Source organism: Clupea harengus, chromosome 4, assembly GCF_900700415.2.
Source record: "Clupea harengus chromosome 4, Ch_v2.0.2, whole genome shotgun sequence".
Lineage (NCBI taxonomy): Eukaryota > Metazoa > Chordata > Actinopteri > Clupeiformes > Clupeidae > Clupea > Clupea harengus.
Genome location: NC_045155.1, coordinates 13,679,783 through 13,692,813, shown reverse-complemented (window position 1 = coordinate 13,692,813; position 13,031 = coordinate 13,679,783). Strand labels below are relative to the sequence as shown.

The 13,031-nt window shown below is 44.9% G+C and overlaps 1 protein-coding gene across 3 annotated transcripts in view; it reads right to left on the bottom strand.

The window, feature by feature from the left end:
• The window catches only part of cacna2d3a (calcium channel, voltage-dependent, alpha 2/delta subunit 3a), a 172,896-nt gene that overhangs the window by 128,659 nt on the left and 31,206 nt on the right, over window positions 1-13,031 (bottom strand). For all 3 annotated transcript variants that reach the window (XM_031566323.2, XM_031566324.2, XM_031566325.1), the window contains exons 3-4: window positions 12,417-12,533; window positions 1,884-1,943 (exon numbers count right to left, since the gene is read on the bottom strand). In XM_031566323.2, the coding sequence (XP_031422183.1) occupies window positions 1,884-1,943; window positions 12,417-12,533 (177 nt within the window). The remainder of the gene's footprint in view (window positions 1-1,883; window positions 1,944-12,416; window positions 12,534-13,031) is intronic.

The window sequence follows — 13,031 nt, the reverse complement described above, 5'->3', positions numbered from 1 at the left end:
TCATCATCACCATCATCATCATCCCAATCATCATCGGGATCATCATTGTCTTTGTCACCATGGGTGGTTACTGCGGCCATAGCTGTCCATTTGGAGAGGACTGAGTTAATCACTCGGAGGTGTGGAGATGAAGAACAGCATGAGACTACTGCCACTAGGCTGCCCTTTACAGAGTCCATTTCAAATGTTTTAAAGCTGGAGCTGAGAGAGCTAAGTGTCACGCCACTCTACCCAAACACCTATCATCTTCAACTCCCATCACGGATATTGCCTTGGGCAATTATAACCATCAGACGGGAGGACAGGAGGGAGAGGAGAGCAGGGGTAGCGGAGAGAGAGAGAGGAGACAAGAGGGGGGGGGGGCGGAGTGTCCGATAGAAGAGAGCTGAGGAGAACTGAGAGAGGAGAGGACCAAAGAGAGTAGAGGAGTTGTTGAGGAGATAACCAAGAGGCAGAAGAGAGGAGCAGAGAGGAGAGGAGAGGAGAGGAGAGGAGAGGAGAGGAGAGGAGAGGGGTATTTCTCTGAGGCGAGATTAAGAATTGATTCTCTTTAATGGAGCGTAACAGTAATAAAGCAAAGGGTCCATGCTGTTGTCTCAACTCAAGCAGCTTCTTAATCCCACTGACACATAAACAGCCTGTGAGAGAAAACTAGAGGGGTCCCCATTTTACACCTCAGCGCGCGCGTGTGTGTGTGTGTGTGTGTGGGAAAGAGAGAGAGAGAGAGAGAGAGAGAGAGAGAGAGAGGGAGTGTGTGTGTGTGTATGTGTGTGTGTGTGTATGTGTGTGTGTGTGTGTGTGTGTGTGTATGTGTGTGTGTCAGACAGTTGGTCTGTCTGTGTGTGTGAGAAAGTAGGTGGTTAAATTGAGAGATAGTCAGAGAGAAAGAAGAAAGGAAGAAAGAGTTTGAGAGTGTGTGTGTATGTGAGAGATGGGGAGTGTGGGATAAGGTCATGTATGCCTCTCGATGACCTTTCACCTTTTCAGCATCACTCTCATCACCTGGCCTCCCCACATAATGCAAACTGCTTTTCATTTGTCTTTGTACCTGTACTGGCCACTATAACAATAATGGTGAATCTAATAAATCTAATAAACTTGTCTTTTCCTCTTTTAGACTCTCCTTTACTCTACATATCTACTCTCTCTGCGTGGTGTTTATGTGTGAGTATCATGACTGTAAACAGAAAGGGAAAGCCCTCAGTACTGTACCTATGTAACAACATAATAACGTTTCTTATTGATAACCAAACATTTGAGTTCATATCAAATGGAATCCGCCCATAATTAAAGTGTCATTTCAGTGTCAGATTTTCATTACAGCACCAGCCATCAGCTGCCAAAAAGACTGAAGCCCCCTGATAACTCACTGTCACAGTATTTAATTCCAGCAAGCACGCCCACCCACTGTGACTGGGGATCTATGACTGGCCTCTGATTGGAGCTGTCCGTGGTGCTGAAGACAGCCGTGGTGCTGAAACACTGGGGCTAGAATGCAAATCCCCCACCTGCCACTGCCACGGCTACAGGACTGACAGGGCAGAGGGCTTCATTCAGCTGTCTGCTGGGCTCACGTCTTTAAGTCGCCACTGTGAGACACATGGCCGGGAGGCAGACTGGAGGGCTCCCATTCTTTTTGACCTTATGCAGAATCAATGAGAGCCAAGAAACCGACCTGATGCCGAAAGTGAATAAAGCTCAGCTCATCCGTGGTTGACAGTCATACTTAGAAAGTTTACTTCACTTTCTACAACAACTGCTATTTGTTTGGCTGTTTTACACTTTCTCTCCATTCTTAAGCAGTTCAGGAATAACAGCTGTGGCCGTGTGATAGTGCAGTACTCCTTTGGGGAAAGCAGTAGTGGTGCAGTGACGGTATTCACCTGCAGGTCAGGGTCCTCCTCATGCTGCAGGTGGGCCTCCTCTGCTGCTTCTACCAATCGCTGTCATGGAGAAACAAAACAGACCAATTAACCAATTAAAGCTGTTTAATATGACATTAAAAACATCCACCAGCTGAAACCACAGATGTTCTACGTCTAGACATGGTATGGCTTTGTCTAATAGTTATAAATGTATTCCGTGGTCCTGAGGTTTACATTAAGATATTTGCTGTCCGTCAGCAGTATATACAGAGCAGTATATCTAATTTGGTGATCTTTGGTTCAGTTGCTGCTATAGTGGGTCTTTTGCTCTGGGAGTGCATGAATACAAACAGGCTCCACCTATTCACCCTCTGACACAGAGATGACATTTTTCTAAAACCAGGATCAATAAACCTGACAGTCTATTTCAAGGTGTCATCCAAGAATACACACACACATACACAAAAAAACGATAAAACATTCAGCAACGCACACAAACAACACATACGCATGCACACACAAATACACAAAAAAGAACAAGCATAAACTCACACACGGTATTTGGCAGTTTTCTCCCTGTCTAGTAAATAGAAAGCTGTTGTTTTCAAACTCATTGGCAGCTCCAGTTAATAGCTTTGGCCTGAGGATATTTACACACAGTTCACTGAACAAGCTCCTGCCACAGAAGCCTCTGCTGTGTTGGCCACTCTAATATCACTCCTTTTCATTTCTTCTTGCATTTCTCAATTTTCCACTCCCATATTGGAGTTCCTTTCATCCCTTCTTCATTCCCCACCTGAGCCCATAACTCATCATTCTCCCTGTGGTCCTTTATGTAGTACTGGGTGACATATTTTCCCTGTTAAATTAATATGAAGTTTTATCTCTTTCAAGAGAATGCAAACACGTACAAACACATACATGTATATAGTGGGAAAAAGAGAGAGAGCTCCTAATATGGTATCAGCAGATATAAAATAGATTATCACTTAAAACAACGGGTTTTTTCCTGCAGGTATCATTCATTATCTTATTCGACTGAAATGCCCTCTTCAGAGAGAGAGACACCAAGGCATCATCCAGACACCTGAGTGGAGACTGGAATGAACCGCGCCTCACCATAGCAACCCAGCAGATGACCTGGCCCACCACGTTTCGCTTTAGGACTGTTCAGAGTCAAAGTGTTCTGACTGGGAGAGCAACAAAAGCTCAGTCATGTACTCACACAGGTCACCAAGACCTGCTGCTGAGACGCGGAGGAAAAATAACGTGTGATGTGCCTCACAAGTAGAAAGACTCCTCTCTGCTGACTTTTTCTTCTTTTCTTTCATGGTCCCTTTCTCTTTGTTTATTTTGTTTTCTCTCTCACCCAGAGAGGTAGAGAGAGTGAACAAAGAGGGTGAACGAGAGCAATGAAAGGTAAAGTTATTCACTCTTTCTCTATCTGTCATCTCACAGACAGTGTTTCAAATGTACATATTTCCAAGCAAACTAGCGCACATTTTCAAGAATATACTCTGAGTGCTTAACTGTGTGTCCTCTGTCCTTAACTATTTAATGCCAACTGGCTTGCAGTGCGTGTTGCGTATACATTTGTCAATGTGAATGCTGCCGTCACCAGATATATATAGAATATACATTTGCGCAAGAGGACACACGTACAACCACACAACCAAAGGGCATCCCTTTGTTCCGTTCCCTCAACATTTTTCCATTTGTATTTTTCTAATTCTTCTTTCATTCTTTTGATGCTGAGGAGCCTCTTGACTTTAAATAGCCCTGTGTGGCTGGAGGTAGTGCTTTCCCTCTGGGCAGGTAGGCAGGCACGCAGAGGAGTGGAAGAGAGGATGAAACAAAAGGATGAGAAACGGCATGAGAGGGGTACAAAGAGCAACATTTCCAAAGGTCTACCTGGGCATCACCCCACTCTGGGACTTAAATGCCAACTGTTGCGTGTGTGTGTGTGAGAGAGAGTGGTTGTGTGTGTGTGTATGTGTGATTTCAATGCTGATATGGGTCTGGCCAGCATTTTATCTCTCAGCCAAACCACACACACACACACACACACACACACACACACACACACACACACACACACGCACACACACACACGCACACACACACACAAACACACACTCACACACGCACAGTATCACCTTCTGTTACCTACTGCTATGTGTACTGTCACCTCAGATTACCCCTCAATGAAATGTCAATCACAAGCACCCATTCTCAAATGAGACCAGCTATGTTGCGGTCTGCGTTGTTGGAGGAAAAGGTCACATCTCTGTTAAACACATTGACGTGTTTGGCAGATAAGAAACTTTCAGGACATCAAAAGCTAAGCTATCTATTTGTCAAAGAATAGCCGACCGCTGTGCAGGGGGTCGGCCAGCTCTGCTCAACAAAATGGAGGCATTTTCTTCTTTTCGGTGAGTTGGTGGATCAGACAGCGATTTTGCATAACGTAGCGTTTTGCCGTGTTCCGACAACGTCCCGCTTCTCCTGAAATATTTAACCTTCTCAGGCCACCAAGGGTTTGCATTCGACTGTGCTGTTTGCATTGTTTGGTCTGAATAATTCAGCTGAGTGAAGCACAAACTACATCTCCCATGCAGAGGCAAGACTGCACCTGCTGTAGCTTCATTCCCTTCTGCACGTGGTCCCCTCAAGTCTTGACCTCAGATGGAATGTTTAGCCTTAACATGACTTTGAGACTTTTGAGCCTTATACTTCATTGGAAAATTCAGTGGAGATGGTATACCTACACTGTGTGTGTGTGTGTGTGTGTGTGTGTGTGTGTGTGTGTGTGTGTGTGTGTGTGTGTGTGTGTGTGTGTGTGTGTGTGTGTGTGTGTGCAGTCTTTCAGCCTGAAAGTGTATTCAGCCAAGGCAGACAAAGACATGCAGCATGCTGCTCAAAATTGGCAATCAGGAAGACTAAATATCCCAGAGTGCACTGCTGGCACTTACAGACTCCCGTGGGTCCTCAGGCAGGAAATGACAGCCAGGAACAGGAAATCTATCCCGCATTCCTACGAATCTCTCCCCAGGACACACTTGTCACTCACATACCTCAGAAAAAAACTACTGCTACCCACTGGCCCTGCGCCAAACAGCTTGATTACCAGTCGATGCCAGGATAGAGGCTACTACGCAGTCATTCAAGCCCATGGCAGATCAGTTCACGTCTGTCTCAATCCACTGGTCATTTCAAACTGACTTCTACATAGGCTAGGAGTTTTATCATTGACACCAAGTGTACTGAAACAATACAAAACAAAAACCTATTAGAAATAAATAACCTATTAAGAGAGATTTAAGTGAAAAAAAGCACTTTTTCTGTGACTGGCTGGGCACATTAACCAGGCTTTGACCAAGTGTCCTGTTGTGTGGGGGGCCTGGGTGGGTGGTATTCACAAAGCACATGATTGCAGTTTAAAAGAGTGAGGAAAATTAGTTTTCTTTTTTTTTTTTCCTGTCTTGCTCGCTCTCTCTCCACCCTTTGTCAAAGCAATTTTCACAGGAGTCAGCTTCATGTGAGATGATAGCAGTAATTACATTCACGCACGCAGAATGACAATCCCTCAAACGCCGCCTTCCCCTATCCACACCTGCACGCAACAGCGTACGCAATAATCACCAGGCATTTCGCTTCCTGCCATCCAAAGAAAGACAGAGAAATATTGAAAGAAAGAAAAAAAAGTGACATGATAAGAAGTGTTTCAAAGTTTCATGAAAAAGGAGGGAAAAGGAATGTAAGAACACTTTGCCTGTCAATCATGCATCCAACCCGTCCATGACTATAACAAAGCCATTGTACTGGTGAGCTGTATGCGTAGAGAAAAAGAGTGTATAGCTTTTTCTTTTTTTTAAAGATTTGTTTTGGGGCTTTTTGCCTTTAATCGATAGGACAGTGAAGGTTTTGGACAGGAAATGAGATAGACAGAAGAGGTGGGGAGTGGGATCGGGAAATGACAGCGGGTCGGGCTCGAACCCATGTCCCCGTGGGCGTTCAAACCCGTATATGGTCGGGGCTACTGCTTGCGCCACAGTGCCCCCCAAGAGTGTATAGCTTTGAGGTACACAGTCAGAGTATATACTCTTAGTTTCATTTAGAAACATTCTGTGGCAATTCCCATACCAATTGTCACTACATTTCTCCAGATCCCTCCAAAAATGTCCTTTTCATTCAGAGCGATTATCACTCAAACCTTTTCACTTCAAACATTTTCCCCCAATAAATTCACCTCAGAAACTAGATTTTGACAATGGACTACAATGATAAAATTATGTTGACCCATCCTTGTAATGATATCTGTACCAGTGATCCTTTAAAGTTGACTGACTTTGGGTAACTGGCAGCACAGAGCCATTGGCAAACGCGGCCCTCAGAGTTAAATCAGCTGACCTCGAAACGGCTGCATCAAATAAAATAAAAAAGTAGTCCTACCCCAGCTCGCCAATAAAGCTGACCTATGCTAACTGCTAACATGAGAATGTGCAGGAATGCAGAGATGGTGGAAAATAGGGGGGATGGTGGTGGAATGGAGATATGGGGAGATGAAGGGAGAGAGGGAAGGATGGGGGAAGGGGGCAGGGGGAGTGAATGTATGCATTACTGTCTACTGGACGCCCAGGACAGCCATCTCCTCCGCACTACCAGGGAATGGAGCATGAAAAATAACTCATGCTAGGCTGTTCTGGAGAGGCAGAATGGCAGAAGTGCATTTGAGAGGAGCTCCACTTCAGGGGGGTAAATCTCCACACTGCTGCCACTCCACGATCCACCAGGGACGTAGCACAAGAGCGAGCGGGGCCGCACAATCAAAACAGCTGAGCTCAGTTCCACATAAATACCGCCACCGCATCTGTAGAGCGCGTCGGAAGGCTTTTGGAGGGACGTGACGTTGCTGTTTAGAGGTCGACTCGGTTCTCTTGGCACGAGTCAGATTTGTCCTGAAAGGTACATCACCGCGGACGGATGCCAAGTGCCAGCCCCAGCTGTCCACAGACGGGACCGGGCAGGCACAACCACTTTTCCCCACCCCACCGCTCTGCCTTGGCACTGGGCTACTGCTGATAGATTGCTTTTGACCCTGGTGGAGGTTTTGAAAGCTGAAACATCAACACTGTTTCCTACAACCCTACCCTACCCTCCTCTCTTTCTCTTTATCCCTATATCTTTTCATCTCTTGTTCACACTCGCTCTCTTTTTTTTTCCCTTCTATCTTTTCCCTCTCAGTCTCTCGCACACTTACCGTACTCTCACACACACACACACACACACACACACACACACACACACACACACACACACACTCTCGTACACACACACACACACACACACACACACACACACACACACACACACACACCTAAGCACAACCATCTGTGACCCAGAGGACAGTCTGGCCAGCCAGGGCCATGGCCCCTGCCAAGACCAGGTCCTCAGGGACCACAGTAAGACCTGAGTCATCAGCAGCATGCAGGGACAGATATTAATATTGCCAAACGAAGCGATGCACAGCTGCAGCATCATCAGAATGGAAAAGTGCTTTGTGACACTTTCCCACCAGTGCTGTAAACACATATAGGTCAGCAAAGACGCCCTCACCCCTCAAACACAAACATATGGAGCGCGCAGCCATGCATAGAGGAGACAGTGGTGAGAAACAGGGAATGGAAAGGGAAGGGTACGTTATGTTTCAAATAATCTGATAGGATGACATGATAGGATGATTGATGATTAGTCTGTGTGTGTGTGTGTGTGTGAGAGAGAGAGAGAGAGAGAGAGAGAGAGAGAGAGGGAGGGAGAGAGAAAAGAGAGAGACGGAGAGAGAAAGAGAGTGCAGGGTTGTGTGCTTGTGCATATCTGAGTGTGTGTCTCTTTAGTGAATATGCATGCATGTGCACATATTTTGTGGCGGTTTAATCAATAAGTGATGAGTCAATGTTGGTGATTCTTGCTTACAAGGGAAACAGAGAGGGAAAAAGTCAAAGTTACTCACTTAATACAGCAAATGCACCAAAAAGAATATGCATTGCATCACATACATACACACACACACACACACACACACACACACACACACACACACACACACACACACACACACACACACACACACGCCCGCACACATACACACTCACACAAAATGTTAATGATTAACATCCACACAAAAGAACACATTTTATACAGTACCAAGCACCCTGATATGCATACACACAATCGTATGCTCACATAGACAAGTATCTACATACCGACACACACACACACACACACACACACACACACACACACACACACACACACACACACAAACAAAAAAAGCAATCTTGAAAGTAGGCTAAAACTGCCTTAAACAGATATGACACAGCTGCAGAGCAGAACAAATGTTAATTTGATCTCGTTTGTAATTTGTGAGATAACGGTGCTCCACATCAAAGCGCAGATTAGCATAGCTTCACATCTTCAACTTTTAATGTGCTACTGCAAAAACACCGGCAACAGCAACTTCTCTCTCTTTTTTTTTTCTCTTCATGATGCGTTAACTCTGATCCAAGCCAGTACCCACAATGCACCATAGGCTTGTTTATTTCAGCAGGAAGAAGGGAGGGGGTAAAGGGGGGGGGGGAGAAAGTTCCGTCTCTGTGGCAGCCTGGGAGACGGAGATAATCCAGTCAGGGGTCCGTCTCTCGATAAAGGTAATAGTAATTAAACAGGAACAACGCCGCGCTGTGATGTAGCCTCCACAGAGCACATGCCATTGGTCTGTCCAAGGGCATGTTCACTATCCGTGGCCTCTGATTGGGCGACGTCTCGCCAATGGTGAGATTAATGCAGACAAAGGCAAACCAGAGGAGCTGATGTTAATGGGCGAGCAGTGGTGTTCAGAGAGCACCGACTCAGGAGGAGGCGATGTTCAGGCAGTAAAAACCACACGCACTGTCACACACGCTAACAGTGCCTGCTGGGGTGTATAGACACACACAAGCATTTCAACTACTGCTATCTTCCCCTAGGGACTTTAGTTCAAACAGGTACAACGGGAACAAAAATGTTTTTATTCAGTACTCATGAAAATACATAGCTTTTGACCGCATAATCTCAGCTTTTATGCACTTGATTATACAAATGCACAGATGCACACACACACACACACACACACACACACACACACACACACACACACACACACACACACAGAGGGAGAGGGAGGGAGAGGGAGAGAGAGAGAGAGAGAGAGAGAGAGAGAGAGAGAAAGAGAAAGACAGACACAGACACAGAAGCACATACTCATTATACACACATGAATGAGCACACAAACAGGCACAGACACACTTTTTCCTTCAAAGCAGTGACGTGCTCTTGTGTGTGGGGGGGGGCTCCCTCCCTCTCCCTCTCCCTCTAGAGTGTGTGTGGTGGGGCAGGTGCTGGCGGGTGATAAAGACTGGTAATTGCTGAGGAAACCAGCAGATAACCACAGCGATGGAACGTCGGGTGTGTGCTCACATGCTGATATTATATTTCCATGCCCCAAAATGACATCTCCACAGGAAAGGAAAACAAGCACATGTCCAAGCCAGACCAAGGTTCTCTCTCTTTCTCTCTCTCTCTCTCTCTCTCTCTTCTTCTCTCCATTCCATCATTGGGGTTCCATCCAATGTATTTATTTGTGTGGCTTAAACTACATCCTCTTCACCTCTTCTGTCTCATTCAACCTTGCCTCTCATTTCTCACAATTCCTCTCCTCCTCCAAAGTTCCTTTCTTTATTTCTTTACTTTGTTCCTTTCGTCCCTCTTTCTTTGTCAGCCTCTCTCTTTCCCAAGTCAAGCTGATTTATCAGTGGTCCATCCTTAGTATTTTCTCTCTGCAAGGATATATATTTAGGACCCTTTATAACACTATATTTCATGTATGTAATACAAACTCAAAAACTCTCTTTTTATGATTTTCATGTCTTCCCACTGTTTTAAGTGTGTGTCTGTGTGTGTCTGTGTGTGTCTGTGTGTGTGTGTGTGTGTGTGTGTGAATTTCTGAGTGTCTCAGCAAGTGACTGAAAGTGTGTCTGATGTGAGTCTGTGACACTAGGTGTGTGATCTCTCTCTGTGATTTCCGTCTGTCTCTCTGCTTGTCAGTCTCTCTATCTCCCCCTCCCTCTCCACTCTTCGCTGTGGTGTGCAGCCCTGTGGCAGAGAAACTCCCCAATCTGAAAGGCCCAATCAAATAGCCCTCAGCAGCACACAACACACAGCACAAAACACACAGCACACAGCACACAACACACAACACACAACACACAACACACAACACACAGCACACAGCACACAGCACAAAACACACAGCACACAGCACACAGCACACAGCACACAGCACACAGCACACAACACCCAACACACAGCACACAGCACACAACACACAGCACACAACACACAACACACAGCACACGCAGCCATGTGCTCACAGACACCAGCCTGACCTCAGGGCTATAACGCACTCTCAGTGTACTGTCCTCCCTCTGTCCCTCTGCTCTCTCACTCCCTTTCAATCTCTCACTCTATCTCTCTTTCTTCCCCTCTCTTTCACCCTCCCTCATTCTCTCTCTCCCTCCCCCTCTTTGACATAGTCTCTCTGTATAGTGGTGCTGTGGGCCGTGACACCATTACTCTGTTACTCTGTCTTTTCCGTTCCTCTTCAGATTACAGAGTCAATAAGCGTTCTAGGTCATTACATGTTGGCTGGCCCACAAAAACACACACACTCACACACACACACACACACACACACACACACACACACACACACACACACAGACACATAAACCCACACAGACATACACACTAAGACACTTGCACACATGGACCAATGGGCACACACTTATTAAAGTGCACACCCACGTAGGGGCATTCAGATACAACACACCCACACACACTCTCCCTCTCAAAATCATACACATACGCACTTACACACACACACACACACACACACACACACACACACACACACACACACACACACACACAATCCAATTATGATAACCAGAGCATGTATCCATTGGTAGGCTACATTACCTGAAGCTATTACACCAGGATCCAGCAACACTTTTAACACACAGCCATAAACTGGCTGGCTTCTCCCAGAATGTGTTTTCTCCATAGGGATCAGTGCCAGAGACATGAAAGCACAGACATGCCACCCTCCCAAAAATACCCAGGCGCAATTCATGGGGTGGGTGGGTTGGAGGACGATGGATAGGATACTTCCCACCCAATATTCAAAACAGTGGTGTTTGTCCCACACAATATTTTCCAGGGAATTTTGCTTTTAAAAATGTGAATACATTTCTCGGGAGAATTCAGTTCTGATCCAACCTACTGAGCGAGGGAAAACTAAACTAAATTTTAGCCGACGAATTAAATTCCTCTCTATCGTTATGGCAACATAGAGCAGGTGGTGTGTAGAGAGGGAGAGTGACAGATCCGTGTGCACGTGTTCAATCATAAACATAAGGAAGAGAATAACAACACAAAAGAGGAAGCTCACGGATTATTTCATACTGTCACTTGTGGCCATCTACGCATATTTTTGGATGTGTACACTAAATAAGCCAGTGAAAAATGCAGAAAAACAGTCTGGAATTGGGAACAAAGACTGACATGTAAGAGAGCCATCAACAGCCAACTGTGAGCCTTCAGGCTAGTAGTGTGCAGGCTGTGTCTGCTGATAATGAAGCATCAGAGGGCAGCTAGTCTGAGTGGCTTGGATATGCGTTTGCTAGATCGTGGAATGTTTGATTGTAAATAGCTTAAATATCTAAATATAATTGGAAGCTGTACCTGGAGGCTATAGAGAGGTTGGGAGTCAATTCTCATGTGCAGTTTTCCCCCTCCTGTTTTGTATAGGCTGTATGATTAGATAAGGCTACTTTCTGTTGTTTATCTTTGACTTTTGCATTGTGTTGGTCAATAGTTATTTCATAGTTGGCTAGGGTTTTATTATTTGATGTTTGAAGCCTTTGCTAGCTACCTAGCTAGTTACAAGTGTGTCACTAAGCTACAGAACTGCTTAAGACAGGGCTCTAATACAGTTAGCCACAATGTTTTTAAGTGCATATGAACTAGCAAGATTTAGTTAATCAAGTCTCTTTACTAGTAATCCACTTGGAGCTAAGGTGGCTACAAGAGAAATGTTCACATATGTGCCCTGGATATACATTTTACTAACCCATCTGACCATTATGTTTTCACAACAACAATTTTAGAATAGTGTGTTGAGTCATCCACACATAATGGATTATTATTCTCCTTGATTTTTACTGATATGTTATCCGTATGCCACAGAGGTAATGCACCCTTGTAAACACACTCGAGCAAAAACCCACTTCCAAAGACATGCACACAAACAAAGATACATGTACACACAAACAAAGACACACGTGCACACAAACAAAGATACATGTACACACAAACAAAGACACACGTGCACACAAACAAAGACACATGTGCACACAAACAAAGACACACGTGCACACACAGCAGCCTACCCACCTTCATGGCTTCTGCCTTCTTGTGGAACATCTCCTCCAAGTTCTCGGCCAGCTTCTTGACCAGTTTGAGTCCGTCAATCTCCTCCACATGCACAGAGCGCTCAAACTCTTTATATTTCTGTGAGAGAAAAACATACCGTTGTGAAAGCCTTGTTTTAAACATTAATATTTAACCCACACCAATTACTGTTCCTTTAATGAGCGGTTATGGAAACAAAATATTTCTTACAGAAAAGATTTAGGAAATTCATATTGATACTCATCTCAAAGACATGATTACATTTATGATTGTTGTAAATACTTCATAATGTTTTTGTATCTGAATTTTTCAACAAATGACAGAGCTTCACATTAAAGATGAGTTAGACATTACATTTTAAATCCAAAACCATTAAAATATGCAAACACACATTGAAGAAATATTATAGAAAAAAAAAACACATTGGTTGATCCGAGAGAAAAAGTTTCCCAGGCCAACATTTGGTGAAGGTCAGTCATACGCTGATGCCAACTCCAAACAGACCACAGCTTGATAGCAGGCAGACCACAAGCACAGTGGTGGGCAGCATGGTCCACTCAACCACACTGACCACAATCAACCACACTGACCACACTC